Source organism: Rhinatrema bivittatum, chromosome 7 (genome assembly GCF_901001135.1).
Source record: "Rhinatrema bivittatum chromosome 7, aRhiBiv1.1, whole genome shotgun sequence".
NCBI classification, from domain to species: Eukaryota; Metazoa; Chordata; class Amphibia; order Gymnophiona; family Rhinatrematidae; genus Rhinatrema; species Rhinatrema bivittatum.
This window is the reverse complement of record NC_042621.1, coordinates 65,208,129-65,223,260: the sequence shown is the minus strand read 5'-3', so window position 1 is coordinate 65,223,260 and position 15,132 is coordinate 65,208,129. Positions and strand designations below refer to the sequence as shown.

At 43.3% G+C, this 15,132-nt stretch overlaps 1 protein-coding gene across 1 annotated transcript; it reads right to left on the bottom strand.

Moving 5' to 3' along the window:
- Nucleotides 1-9,240: 9,240 nt before the first annotated feature.
- Nucleotides 9,241-15,079, bottom strand: LOC115096160 (histamine H3 receptor-like). Its single transcript, XM_029610671.1, has 3 exons — nt 14,806-15,079; nt 14,321-14,487; nt 9,241-11,224 (listed from the first exon to the last, which is right to left on the bottom strand). Exons 1-3 carry the CDS (start codon nt 15,077-15,079, stop codon nt 10,343-10,345), a joined length of 1,323 nt encoding a protein of 440 aa, XP_029466531.1. The 3' UTR covers nt 9,241-10,342.
- Between the last annotated feature and the right edge of the window lie 53 nt (nt 15,080-15,132).

Sequence of the window (15,132 nt, the reverse complement as noted above, 5' to 3'; positions counted from 1 at the left end):
TTTTGTTTTGTACCACTTAGAGGTTGTGTTGGCTTCTGTACACTTAAGAGATTCATTGAAACATACAATTTTACCACAGGTGCCTAAAGTTTTGCACACAATATTAGCAATGTCACAAATTGTAATGTGGTTGGTAAGCACCGAAAGGACACTAATAGAACCTAAACTCTTCTAACTTCCTTGTTCCCCTTGTACATACATCACAGTATCATCATTTATCCTTGGAGAGACCGATGCATTTAGACTAAACTAGGTCACATGATCAACAAATGTCACATTTTAACAGGCAAAACTCAATTAACATCTGTTGAGGAATGGCAACATCTGTTGCCATTCCTTTCCCCCCCCAAACACACACAATAATTATACCTTAAGCAATGAGCCCATCATCTTTTCCTTAGCAACTTGCTAGAAATATCCTTCAACAGGAGAAGGTACTAAGGAGGTAGTACGTTACCCATATCCCTCCCTTTCCTTACTGATTATGACCACCTGGCTTCTGCTACTATAGTTCCATATTTTCTAGTTGCTAGGTAACAACCTTGAAATCCTTACCAATTTTTTCTGGTTGTCATGGCACCCCCCCCCCTGTCCAAGCAAACAATTCAGTTATATATACCGGTAGCAGCAGGGTGTGTGTGTGTGTGTGTACTGGGTGCTGTCCAGTCAAGGTCTGCTAAAATAGGTATAAACTCAACTATGGCAAGTTACAGTGAGAATTGTCCACTAGTTACCTTATTTATTTATTTGTTGTTATACACCGACGTTCATATGGATTATCACATTGCTAAACTGGGGCAAATAATATTCCATGGTGGGGCTGTGATAAACTCTGCCTGTGGGGGAAAAATGCTTAATACATTGACCTCATGTTTTGCATCCAGTCAGTTCGATCCATGAGGCATCTTCCACTCCTCTGTAGTTATGTTTGCTTGCATGCAAAATATTTATCCTCCTTTCTACCTATATTCAGAGAACCCTCAAATGTTGTGCAGTTCAGTTGTGGCTGCTGCTTGAGAAATTGGGTCTCAGGTGCAACTTTTCTTCCTCGGGCTTGTCTTCCAACAAAAACATTTTCTAGCAAACTTACCAGCCCTTTCTGGGAGAGACTGCCAGCCAAATGAAGAGAATGAAATGGCCTGTGGAAACAAAGCATTTTTTTTTAACCTAACAAAAGCCAGCGCCGTTTATTCTAAATAGATTAACACCCAACACTGGTTCTCTCAGCATACCAATTTAAAAACACATTTTTAAGGTTAGGAAGATGGTCTACCTTCATTAGTTTTGTTAACTAACTGATTCAAATCTATTAAAAAAAAAAAAAGCAGCATTTATGGATCTTGCATGTGCCATTATATATAAATGCATAAATGCTTTTGGGATAGGTTTGAATCAGCTATTTATATATTTAATTAAAGGGGCACTTCTACGGCACCTTAGTAATTTGAGAATCCTCTGCTGTTATTTGATCAGTGTACCACACAAATATTTTTGATGGAGAGCTGCTATTTAAAAATGTCTAGGGGTTATTATTCAGAAGAGAGATTTCACTTTAGTAAGGATAAAGCAGATATTTAAATCATTAAAGTTATGGATATGATATTAAGGGAGTAAACATTATGCCAGATTCCTGCACAGATAAGAATTGCATTCAGTCTGATCATTTGTATGCTGTGAGGCACTCCAAGTACTCTCTAGATCTTAAGTTGGTTTTGATTGCAATAACTGTGATAGAATATCAGCTGTGGATCATTCATTTAGTTGAGTTTCCCTAACCACTATCAGTATGTGAACATGAGCAAGCTGTTAAAAATGTTTGTGCTCAAACTTAAGCTTGTACACTTTGGGGCACAATTGTGAACTATCTTGTACAGTACCATGTACCTCAGTGGTACTAGATAAATACTAAATATTCCATTCTTTGCTTATCCATGCCTGAGAACATTATTCTTATAGACATATGGATTGCACAGTATAGCCCATATCAGGGATGACAGTCTTACCTTTACAGCTTTCCAAATATATCTGACAAATTATTTGATAAATATTGCTTCAATAAAAACTAGGCAAATTTTTAAAATAAAATACAAGCAACCATTGTATGACCATGCAATATGCTATTAAATTATATGGAGAACCCCAATGGTTAGAATTAGCATTTAATACTCTGCTAAAGCAGTCAATTATTTTTATAGGAAATTAAATATTATTAACTCTTTGGAATTCAGGTATGAGTTTAAGCTTTACCATTTTATGTCTTGTATTAGGCATACTTGGGGGGGGGGGGGGGGGGGCTTTCCAGTTTTTTGCATCGAGTGTCACATGTATGACTTTTTACCCATTGGTGAGAGATCATATGTGTGTATCCAATGCAAAGAGCTCTGGCTCTCAGAGAACGAGTCCAATATCTAGAGGCTAGATTGGCAGACCTGGAGGATCTGAGGTAGACAGAGAGGTACATTGATGAGACCTTTAGGGACATAGTAGCCAAGACCCAAATCCGGTCTGGCAACCCCGGTGTTGGCTTGGATCAAAAAGGTATCTCGGTTGGAGAGCATCACTTTGGTGTAGCAGGAAGTGATCCTGTAGCAAGGACCTGCTCTCTAGGTGGTGCATTGTTCTCTCACTGAAGACAAGTCTCCCAGGAATACTGCGCATCATGGGGTAGATTTTCAGAGCCCTGCTCGCCTAAATCCGCCCAAAACCGGGCGGATTTAGGCGAGCAGGGCCCTGCGCGCCGGGAAGCCTATTTTACATAGGCCTCCCGGCGCGCGCAGAGCCCCGGGACTCGCGTAAGTCCCGGGGTTCTCGGAGGGGGGCGTGTCGGGGGGCGGGCCCGGTCGTCGTGGCGTTCCGGGGGCGTGTCGGCAGCGTTTTGGGGGCGGGTACGGGGCATGGCTACGGCCCGGGGGCGTGGCCGCGCCCTCCGTACCCGCCCCCAGGTCGCGGCCCGGCGCGCAGCAGGCCCGCTGGCGCGCGGGGATTTACGTCTCCCTCCGGGAGGCGTAAATCCCCCGACAAAGGTAAGGGGGGGGTGTAGACAGGGCCGGGCGGGTGGGTTAGGTAGGGGAAGGGAGGGGAAGGTGAGGGGAGGGCAAAGGAAAGTTCCCTCCAAGGCCGCTCCGATTTCGGAGCGGCCTTGGAGGGAACGGGGGGGAGGCAGCGCGGCTCGGCGCGCGCAGGCTATACAAAATCGATAGCCTTGCGCGCGCCGATCCAGGATTTTAGTGGATACGCGCGGCTCCGCGCGTATCTACTAAAATCCAGCGTACTTTTGCTTGAGTCTGATGCGCAAGCAAAAGTAGGCTGATCGCGCTTCTTTTAAAATCTACCCCCATATGGTAGTTGGTGATTCAATTATTAGAAATGTAGAGAAAGGATCCATCAGAAGACAATAGGAAAAAGCATAAGTATTGTCAAGTTAAGTATAAAACATTGATAAGAGAATTTGAGATAAAATTGGCCGAAAAGGCAAAAACTTATAATAAAAACTTTAAACAATATATCTGAAGCAAGAAACCTGTGAGGGAGTTGTTTGGGGCTCTTATGGAAGATAAGGCCATTGCAGAAAGAATTCATTTAGTCTTCGCTTCTGTGTTCACTAATGAGGATGTTGGGGAGATACCGGTTCAGAAGATGGTTTTCAAGGTTGAGGAGTCAGATGAACTGAACCAAATCACTGTGAACCTGGAAGATGTACTAGGCCAGATTGACAAATTAAAGAGCAGCAAATCCCCTGGACCAGATGGTATGCACCCTAGGTTTCTGAAGGAACTAAAAAGACTTGGCTCTTTACTAAAGCCTACACCTAATTTCTCAATCTTTCTCTCCATTCTCTTTTCCCACCCTCTCCTCTCTCTCCTTACTGTTCAGTTCGCTTATTTTCCCTTTTTCCTCAATTCCCTCTTTCCCCACCTTCCACTACACTCCACCCTCGCTTCTTTCCCCTCCCCCCCACCCCATCTCTCTACCCCTACGTCTCATTCAATCCCTACATATTCTACCCTCCTTCCCTCTCCCCCCCCCCCCCCCCAGGTTCCTCTGCCCCCTTCTCCTCTCAAACTATACTCAAATTTATTTAATATATCATCGCCTCATATTGGATATGTATATACTGTTATAATATTATTTTATTTTATATATATTAGTAAAGCCTATTCTTAACATTTAACATTCAATGTTACTTTCCCCTCCTTATATTCCCCCACTTACCCCCCCCCCTCAATTGTTCTTTTGTTAATTTGTTATAAATTGTTGATATAACTCTGTTCGATGTAAAATGCCTCCCCAGGCGTCTGTTTGCGTTACAATGTGAACCGATGTGATATCCCTGATGAATGTCGGTCTATAAAAATTTTAAATAAATAAATAAATAAAAAATGAAATTTCAGATCTATTGGTTAAAATTTGTAATCTATCATTAAAATCATCCATTGTATCTGAAGACTGGAGGGTGGCCAATGTAACCCCAATATTTAAAAAGGGCTCCAGGGACAATCCAGGCAACTATAGACCAATGAGCCTGACTTCACTGCTGGGAAACATTTGTGGAAACTATTCTAAAGATCAAAATCACAGAGCATATAGAAAGACAAGGTTTAATGGAACACAACCAGCATGGATTTATCATCACAAATCTACTTCATTTTTTTTGAAGGGATTAATAAATGTGTGTAAAGGTGAATCAGTAGATATAGGGCCAGATTTTCAAATGCATACGCACGCCGGGCCTGTTTTAAAAAGGCCTGGCCACGCGCGTAAAGCCCCGGGACATGTGGGGTGGTCCGGGGGTGGGGCAGGGCTAGAGGCCCCTGGCACAGCGGCCATTTGCCGATGTGCTGGGGGATCACGTGTTGGCAGGCTGCTGGTGCATGCAGCCTGCGCCTGCTTCAAGCAGGCGCAAAAGGTGAGAGAACATTTTTGGAAGGGTTAGGATAGGGCTAGGGGATGGGAAGGGGTAGGAAGGATAGATTAGGGGGTAGGGAAGTTCCCTCCCAGGGCGATCCTAAATTGGAGCAGCCTGGGAGGGAATGGGGGAAGTCCATGGGCGTTGGCGCACGCAAGTTGCACTAATGTGCATCCCCTTGCATGCGCCAATCCTCGATTTTATAAAACGCATGCACTAAAATTGGGCGTCCATGTGCGTGCGCATGCACAACCTTTAAAATCTACCCCATAGTGTATTTGGATTTTCAGAAAGCGTTCATGAGAGCCTTCTAAGAAAATGAAAAAGTCATGGGATAGGAGGCGATGTCCTTTCGTGGATTACAAACTGGTTAAAAGACAGGAAATAGAGAGTAGGATTAAATGGTCAATTTTCTCAGTAGAAAAGGGTAAACAATGGAATGCCTCATGGATCTGTACTTGGACCAGTGCTTGTCAATATATTTATACATGATCTGGAAAGGAATATGAGTGAGATGATCAAATTTGCGGATGATACAAAATTATTCAGAGTAATTAAATCACAAGCGGATTGTGATAAATTGCAGGAGGACCTTCTGAGATTGGAAGATTGGGCATCCGAATGGCAGATGAAATTTAATGTGGACAAGTGCAAGGGTAATGCATATAGGAAAAAATAACCCATGCTGTAGTTACACGATGTTAGGTTCCATACTTTGAAATCGTCGGCTCCATATGCTCTGGCAGTCAAAAAAGCAAACAGAACATTAGGAATTATTAAGAAGGGAATGGTGAATAAAACTGAAAATGTCATAATGCCTCTGTATCGCTCCATGGTGAGACCGCACCTTGGGTACTATGTACAGTTCTGGTCACTGCATCTCAAAAAAGATATAGTTGCAGTGGAGAAGGAACAGAGCAGGGCAACCAAAATGATAAAGGAGATGGAACAGCTCCCCTATGAGGAAAGGCTAAAAAGGTTAGGGCTGTTCAGCTTAGAGAAGAGATGACTGAGGCGGAATATGATAGAGGTCTTTAAGATCTTGAGAGGTCTTGAACGAGTAGATGTGAATTGATTATTTACACTTTCAGATAATAGAAGGACTAGGGGGCACACCATGAAGTTAGCAAGTAGCACATTTAAAACTAATTGGAGCAAATTCTTTTTCACTCAATGTGCAATTAAGCTCTGGAATTTGCTGCCAGAGGATGTGGTTAGCGCAGTTAGGTTAGCTGGGTTTAAAAATGGTTTGGATAAGTTCTTGGAAGAGAAGTCCATTCACTGCTATTAATCAAGTTGACTCGGGTAGATTTAAAAAAAATACACGTTCGTGTTCATGTGCGTGCGCTACCTGGTGTGGACACGTGGATGCGCGATTTTACAATATGCGCGCTCAAGGAGGGGTAGAATTTATCTAATTCGCATGGTGACGAGATTGGGGCTTCCCAGTTCCCTTCCAGTTCACTCCAATTAAGGAGTGGACTGGGAAGAAACTTCCCTATCCCCTACCCTAACCTCTCTTCCCCGTCCCCTCTCCTACCTGCCCCCTATGCCTATCCTAGATACCCCTATTTTTTTAATTTACCTTTTGCTCCTCCACAGGAGCTGTAGCAAGTTGTGCCCCACCCTGCCCCTAGACTGCCCCTCCCCGCCTCTTTGCTGAGACCCGGCTCTTGTGCACGTAACAGGGGTTAAGCGCGTGGCCGGACACCTTTTAAAATGCACGTGGCATGCTCAAGGCCCGGCCGCACACGTAACCTCTGTTTTATATACGCATGGGCCATTTAAAATTGGGCCGTTAGAGAAAAGCCACTGCTATTAATGGCATCAGTAGCATGGGATCTACTTAGTGTTTGGGTAATTGCCAGGTTCTTGTGGCCTGCATTGGCTATTGTTGGAAATAGGACATGGTTTAATGGACCCTTGATCTGTCCCAGTATGGCAATTTCATATGTTCTTATGATTGGAGTATCTAGCTGTTAACTGGATGAACTGGTAAACTGGTAATAGCATGGGCTTTCACCCCTTTTAAAATCCTCCAACTTATGTGGTAGAAACAGGATTTGTGCACAGATGCACATGCCCACTTAAAATTACACATGCATGCGGCCCAGCTATTTTATAAAGTGTGCATATATGCATGCAAGTTAAAATAAATAAATAAAATAAAATAGAGGCTGTGTCCCTGGGCGCGGGCCAATGCACATGTGCGCCTGCATGCCACACATTGGCGCATGAAAGATATCCCTGTGTTGGGGTGATATCTACTTTTTTCTTTTACCTTGTATGCACACAACTAAATTCATAATTTGAATTTGTGTTGTCGCTTGGGAATATCAGGAATGGCAGCCCCTTGAAGCTACAGCCCCCAGAGCTCTAGGCATGGACTTTCAGGATTAGCCACTAGACTGGCTGACTCTTGGAGCACCATAGTGTAATTATGAGGTCAACTTGAGGGCTGTCCAGTCCCCCTGGAAGCTCCCAAAAGGAGCAGCATTGGATATAAGGAGCTTTTCCTGACACACTTGCTGCTCTGGTCTCCTCAGATCTTTTCCTGTGGAAACATTGTTTGATTGGCCCAGCTTCCTGATCCATTCTGGATTTTCAGCCACCCCAAGAACTCCCCAACGCCTCTGCCTATCTGAGCCTTTTATATATTCCCTTACATCACCAAGCTCCTACCTCAGCCTACACCCTTGGGCTCAATGACCATGGCATTGGGTGAAGACCCTGCCCGAGTGCCTCACCTAGTGTATCACTTTCCTTGATCCAGCATTTACATCTCCGGACTCCTTCCTTGCTCCCACCAGAGTGGGAGCACCCTGACATATGGAAACATGCATAGCGGAGGAGAGCAAGAAGAATCTGGCTTTCCTCCGGGTAGAACTCTGGGATCCTAGTGAGCTGTAATGGAAGCATCTGCCACCGTGATGATGGCTGCTAGTTTTTGTGCCTGATATATGTGGCAGTTTCCAAAACTGAATATAAATATTATCAATGGTTTACTATTCTGAGATACATAACTTATTTTTTTCCAGGGTCAATCAGGCATTAGGGGAAACAGAATTTCACTTTGCCATAGTTTTCCTTATTTATAATTCACTTCTCTGATGAGCAGACCCCTACTACAGGTGCCTGCTATAAGCATTTCTGAACGTTATAGAGCCCTCTTTATAATTTGGGCATTAGAAGCTAAACGCAACAGTGTGATGAATTTATCAGATGGCTTAGATCATGACTCTTAAAAAAAAAAAAAAAAAAAAAAAAAAAAAGTTCAGCTAGTTCCTAAGCATTTCCAAGTGTGCTTGAAGCGTGTTTTCCTTTTCTGAGATTGCCACAATTTAATTGAGGTATTAAAAAAAGCCCTCTCTTGTATTCTGTGTTTTAGTTGGCTCTGCACCTTTAAAGGTACACCCATGTTGCTTTTGTTTTCAGCAGATCATACCAAAGGATCCCTTGGCCCACCTTATTTGTTTTTAACAAGCTTAGTAGGTCAGAGCAGTATGTAATAGGCACTACAGAAATCAGTGATGTAGGAAATGGGTGGAAATTGAGTGCAAGTGTCAGAATTCTGATAAGTAGCATGGAATACATTGTTTAAGCAAAATGTACATTGATTATTCAGATTCTATTTATCCAAATTTTACAATGGTCATAAGGAACATTTACATTTTTAATTCTTTATTTTGTCTTACAGAGAGTTAAACATACCAACTGGTGATGAATCAATAAATATACTCACAGTAATACAATGGAAACCTTGTAAAACCAGCTCCCGGGGGGGGGGGGGGGGGAGGAGAGGGAAGGGTGTTAAAAGATATTAAAAGAAACACAGTTCCTAATAATGAAAGGCATATATATTTTATAACCAATGAAAAACAAAAAAAAGCCACAGGTACCCAATATACAATGCAAAAAACAAAGGGCTGGATTTTAAAAAGGTTACGCGCGTAAATCCTCTGGATTTACGCGCATAACTGGTCTTACGCGTGCTAGGCCTATTTTAAAAAGGCCTGGCAACATGCGTAAAGCCCCGGAACGCGTGTAAGTCCCGGGGCTTTACTAAAGGGGGAGGGGTTGGGGCATGGGTGGGGGTGGCCTGGGGGTGGGGCCAGAGGCCTCTGACAGTGGCCATTGCGCTGTGTTGGAGGATCGCGTGCCGGCGTGCGCAACCTGCGCTTGCATCCAGACAGGCACAAAAGGCATGCTAAAACTTTTTTTGAGGGGGGGTTAGAGTAGGGCAAGGGGGGAAAGGTTAGGGGAAGGGGTGGGAAGGTCAGGCTAGGGTGAAGGGATCAGCGCGCACAAGATGCACAATTGTGCACCCTCTTGCATGTGCCGACCCCTGATTTTATAACTTGCGCGCGCCTGCGCACAAGTTATAGAATTGGGTGTACATATGTGCACGCACCAGGTAGTGTGCGCACATGTACGGCCAGGCGCGCCAGGTAGCATGCGCACAAGTACACCTGTGCGCACCCTTTTAAAATCTACCCCAAAGTACCTTCTAGTATTTGAAATGAACCTCAAAGGATAAATAAATATTTAAAGGAAGAAAAAAGACTTCATAAACCAACTATGGAAAGCAGTTGCCTAAAGCGGTTGAATTTCTTAACCATGAGTCTTTTAAAAACCCTCCATTTTTAAGGTGAAAGTGTCCTCAAAATATAATTAAAATGCATTATAGAACTTAACTTTTGTGGATTTCCAATTTCCTTCTGTGCTTTGAATCAAGCTTCATATATGCAATCATCCTTCTAAAGATATAGAAAGTATTGTTTTCCTCCTTTAAATATGGTTTGATTTCAAATACTAGTGGATACTTTGGTTTTTTTGCATACTTTATAACCAAAACTGGGGCTGATGTCATGATTTGGAAAACAATGGCTACTTCTAATACTCTACAATTAAGTGAAATGGACTATGTCATTTTGATAGAATCAATATTTTTTAAAATGATTGTCATCTATTTGCCAGATAAAAAGTATGGCCTGGGTCTGGCTCACTGACTCGGGCCGCGCGGCTGCATAGGGGATTTAGGCTCGGATCCTGCATCCATCTGGGTCAGTTGGGCCTGGGTGTGCCATGGAGCTGGCGAACTTATGTCTAGGGAAGAAGGAGAAAACTACAACTACCATGACATCACCTGCTACTCAAAAAGTGGCATTGAGGGAAGAAGGAGGAGAAGTTACCCCTTCCAGCCGGTGAGGGCCTGGTTGAACTACCAGGGCTTGCTATGTGGCGAGGAAGACTGAAAATAAAAGGTGAACGAGGGCGAAAGACGAAGTATATTTTGAGTTACTGTGAGACGTAATTATTGTACTTGTCTGTATTTTTTCTCACACCACAGCTGGGACTGTGCTGTATAGATGAAAAGGTTTTTTTAAATGTAGACATTATAGTCGGTAAGCTGGGTCTGAATAGGAAATCATGGTCTCACATGAAAATATTAGGGTGGATTTTTGCCTTTCCCGGACACAGCAATTTCATAAAAGCTTTCCTAAAACTCATATGGCATAGAGGATATAGAACGGGATTTATTGCTGAATTCAACCACAGAAGCCAAAATGAAATCTCATAGAGGTAATGCTGGACACACCGCCCATAACAAGCTGCTCTGATGATCATCAAAAGTGTGTAGGGAGCCCAGCACATTGCAAAGATGCAGACGATAATTGCTAAAGATTTGGCTACCCTTTTGTCTCTGGATAATCTAAAACGGTTTGCAATCGTGCTGGCCATATCAGTTCTTGTGTTGTTGCACACGTTTTCTACAGTTTTGTAAAAATGTTCCTTGGACTGGGCATCCATTTGAAGAGGTGGCAGGTCTTGGCCTACATTGAAATCCAGTGATTGACTGTCGAAATTCTGTGCTCTGTGTTTTGCACCACAAGACTTAGGTGGTGAAAGGCTATTTGTTGGTTTTTTCATCTCGCCATGTTTTTTCTCTGCAGGTTTTACAAAAAATATTAAGTGCTCTCTCTTTTCCCCCTGGAAACTCATTTCACAATCCTCTTGGCCATGTGCCAGCTCCTCATTTCTCATCAAAGTCCGCTTCTTGATATTGATGTAAATACTTAAATTAAAGTAGGTAACACTGATAAAAGGAGTAAAGAATTCAATGGTAGATGCGATCATTAGGAAGTACCAGTTGTAATAGAATTCTACATAACATTCTCCTTCGGGCAATATACTTGTTTTAGCAATGTATTCCCAACTGATAATAGCTGGACCGTAGAGAAGAAACGCTGCTACCCAGACTATTACCATCTTTAATACTGCATTTCTGGTCATCCCATTTTGAGCTCTGTAGGTTACCTGTATGCAGAGGGGAAAAAAATGGAATCAAATTTTTATTCAAAGCCCCTTCCCTAGATAAAATATATTTAAATGTATATATTGAACATTAAACACAAGTAATACATCTTTTTTAAAAATAAAAAAAAATGTAGAACATTTATAATTATGCAAAAAGCATTTTTATACTGTAAATAACAGAATAAAGTTAGACACTGAGCTAACTTGCTAATTTGCTAACATGTCGAAATGATTCAGGCTGGGATAAGGCCAATCCTGCATAGGTATTATATATTTATAATGCTTCCTGTGTTAGTGTTGCACTGTGTGAAATAAGATATCAGATGTACTTGTTTCAGAAAAGATGAAAGTTGCTGCACTAGCATCATATAGAAATAAATGATTTTCACAAGCATCTGATAATTTATTTATTGTGGTTTGTTTTTTTTTCAGATGAGCATGTTATATATCTACAAAATGAGTGAAAAAGTGTGGTCATATTAGAAAAGTTGTGGTAAAAATATTTAGCTTGGACTTCTCTATGAGCAAATACCTACTGAGGTTTGAACAGTTTAATTTGTATACAGTACAAAATTTCACTGTGGACTTTTATTTTGCTTATGTTCAAGATGCCTCTGTTTTTATCAGCTTCTGAAGTTCAAACCAAGGCATTGAACCGAAATACATTATCTAATGCTTAATACGGCCCTATGCAACCTGCTAGAAGTAAGGCCTCTAGTTTCCTCTGACAGCCTGAACAAAATCTGTAGTAGGACATATACATTGTTCATGGAGGATTTCTATTACTGAAGCATGACTGCAATGCAAAATGTATATATATTATAATTTAAAGTTTAGGGAAGGAACCATTTGTTAGATATAGAGCACTTATTAAAACTACTAAATTGTAGGCAATCTAATGATTTTTTTCAGTGAATAACATTCCAGGGGACCAATGCAATATCATGTGCTCAGCCCAGTGCATAGCCTGACAGGCAGATAGACGCATGTTTTAGATATGCTAGAATAACTTCCGTTGCAATAATGGGATTAGCACATCCAAACCAGCGTGTAGCTAATAGCGCTCATCACATGTAAATGCCTTGTAGATGGGGCTATTAGTTATTACCCCCAATGCAAAAAATCACTATGCACCTAGGGTACATTTTAAAAAACAGTGCACACGCGTACTTTTGTTCGTGCACCAGGCGCAAACAAAAGTACGCCCGATTTTATAAGATACGCGCATAGCTGCCCGTTCCCTCTGAGGCCGCTCCGAAATCGGAGCGGCCTCGGAGGAAACTTTCCTTCCACCCCCCCCCCCCCCCCAAGCACCTTACCTAACCCACCCCCCGGGCCCTATCTAAATTGCCCCCTTACCCTTGTAAAAATTACACCTGCCTCTGGCAGGCGTAACTCGCGCGCACCATTGGGCTGCTGGTGTGCTGACCCAGGGGCTGTTCCGAAGGCCTCGGCCGTGCCCCCAGAACGCCCCCGGGCCGGCACCACGCCCCCCGGAACGCCCCAAATGTCGCGCCGCCCACCTGACACACCCCCGACACGCCCCCCCTAGTGAAGCCCCGGGACTTGTGCATTCCGCTGAGCCTATGCAAAATAGGCTCGGCACATGCAGGGGCATTTTAAAAGGGTTATGTGCATACTTTATGCGCGCAATCCTTTTAAAATCTACCCGCCTAGTGTGCACACTTTAACATGCAAAAATTAACACCAGCCCCAGAATTGGTACTCAGAAAAGCAAAAAAGTACTGCTTTTCTGAGGTTCCTCCTATTTAATATTATCGCGATACTAAGTAGGAGGAATCACGGGAACTAGCATGAAAGGGAAAAGGTTAGGAAAACAGATGCTCAGTTTACACGTATCCGTTTTCCTAGCGCGTGGCTTGTGTAGGGGTTAGGCAGTAGGCACATGGACGCTAGTTAATTGAGTGTCTGGTTTTCTCCCCCACGCACAGCCACATCTGGGCACCTGTTGCCAGGGACGCACAATTTACCCCTAGCGCATCCTTTTCAGCGCAGCAGCTCCATTTCCCATTGCATCGGGTGTCCAGGAGAGGGGGATGTGCCTCCCAGTTTGGACGCCTGTCTTTTTTTTGTGCTTGATATTGCATCAGCCCCCAGCTGTGGCTGGAGAAAGGAAGGTACCAAAGCTGCCATTTAAGTGCAAATAAGAGCAGAATATCCTGAGCTCTTCATATGTATTTGGGTGGGGATCACATTTATGCTTCATTTTTAAATCATGTTTTCCTTTCAGCTATTGCTTTTCTGTTCTCCCCCCCCCCCCCCCCCCCCCCCCCCCCCCTACTGCCGCCAAATCTTTTAAAAAGCAAACAACTTTTTATACCCCATTACGATCATCGGGCTTAGTCTTCCTGCTCAGTTTGTTTTTACCTATGGTAGCTATACCTGAAACCATTTCTAAGAACCTTGACCCGTTTGGGGGTATTTTATGTTCAGATGTAACTTTTATTTTGGACAGTTGCCAGTTATTTTCTCTTCACTCCATTTCAGACATTTACATTCTTCACTATTTTTTTTAAAGTAAACATTGTGTGTTGGAGAGAAGATTTTTATAAAAGTAAGTAAATGCTGCACTTGCAAAATTGTAAAATGATTAATAATAATAATAATAATAATAATAATAATACAGGAGCAGCAACCTCCAGCATCACTGTCTATGCCAGCCATGCTTATTACTGCATAGCACACCTACCCTATCGGTGTAGTTCAATAATAATCCTTTACAGTTTTCTCTTTTTTCCTTCATCATTACTATAAATGTACTTGAAAAATCAAAGGTGGTACTGGGTCCTGTGTAAGGTTTTCAGATTTATTTTTTTTACACCATTTTCAAAAGACCCTACCTGTGGACTGTAACAGAGCTTGCCCTGACTTTCATACAAGCTTCATCGGGGTTACGTTTTTATTTTTATTTTTTTTTAATAATTTAAATGTGTTGAAGCTCGAGTCCACCGTTTTGAACTTCTCAGATATTCCTTATCCTTTACAAACCCCCCGACTGCCAGCATGGCTCTGCGCTAGCTTAACCATCCAGTCAAATATTGCATGAGACGTGTACTATCCTCCTCGCTCTCTTACCGCCTTGGTGACCGAAATGAATCGGTCGTAACTGATCAGCACGATGTTGAAGACGGAGGCGGTGCAGAGCAGGTAATCCATGACCAGCCAGAGTTTACACAAGCCTTTGCCCAACTTCCACTGACCCGTCAGGACGTAAGGAATGTACAAAGGGATACAAAACCCACCTGCATGGGGAAGAAAAAGATGAAATGGGAAAAAAAAAAGAATTTAATTCGTCAATCTAGCAAGTAATGAGAGGACACAAAAAAAAAAAAAGCAAGCTGTCGACAGCCTTTCAGAAATGTTCCCGGCTGCAGATAAAGTACATTAGAATCACTGAGCTATTTCAAACTTTCCCGAGCTGTCCGTCTGACACATTTATCATTACCATTACAGCCACACACACAGTACAAAGAGTTTTTTCCGAGCTTTTTCCGACCCTAGCTGCAATGCTGCAGAAAGTCCACCTGCGTCCCGGGACCTCCAGACAGGGGGAAACTCACCCACTAAGAAATCGGCGATGGCCAGATTGAGGAAGAAGAAATTGCCCTTGGTGCGCAGACTTCGGTCCACCGCGAACGCCAGGATGACCAGCGCGTTGCCCAGCACGGTGGCCAGCACCACGAGCGCCATGAGCACGGCCAGCAGCGCGGAGACGCCGGGCGAGAACTGTCCGTGGTGCTGAAAGTCCTGGTCCCCGCCGCGCGCGCCCGCCCTGCTGCTGCTGCACGCATTGCCCCAGCCGCTGGAGCTGTTGCCTGCGTCCCCCCAGGGCATCGCTGCTGCTGCCGCTGCACACGGGGCGGGAGCGCTCCTCTCCTCTCCTCTCC

Coding starts and splice junctions, on each gene's coding strand:
- LOC115096160 (XM_029610671.1), bottom strand. CDS start 15,079: ATGCCCTGGGGGGACGCAGGCAACAGCTCCAGCGGCTGGGGCAATGCG. Junction 14,488..14,805: donor CATCGCCGATTTCTTAGTGG/GTGAGTTTCCCC, acceptor TTCCCCATGCAG/GTGGGTTTTGTATCCCTTTG. Junction 11,225..14,320: donor TCATTTCGGTCACCAAGGCG/GTAAGAGAGCGA, acceptor CTCTGCATACAG/GTAACCTACAGAGCTCAAAA.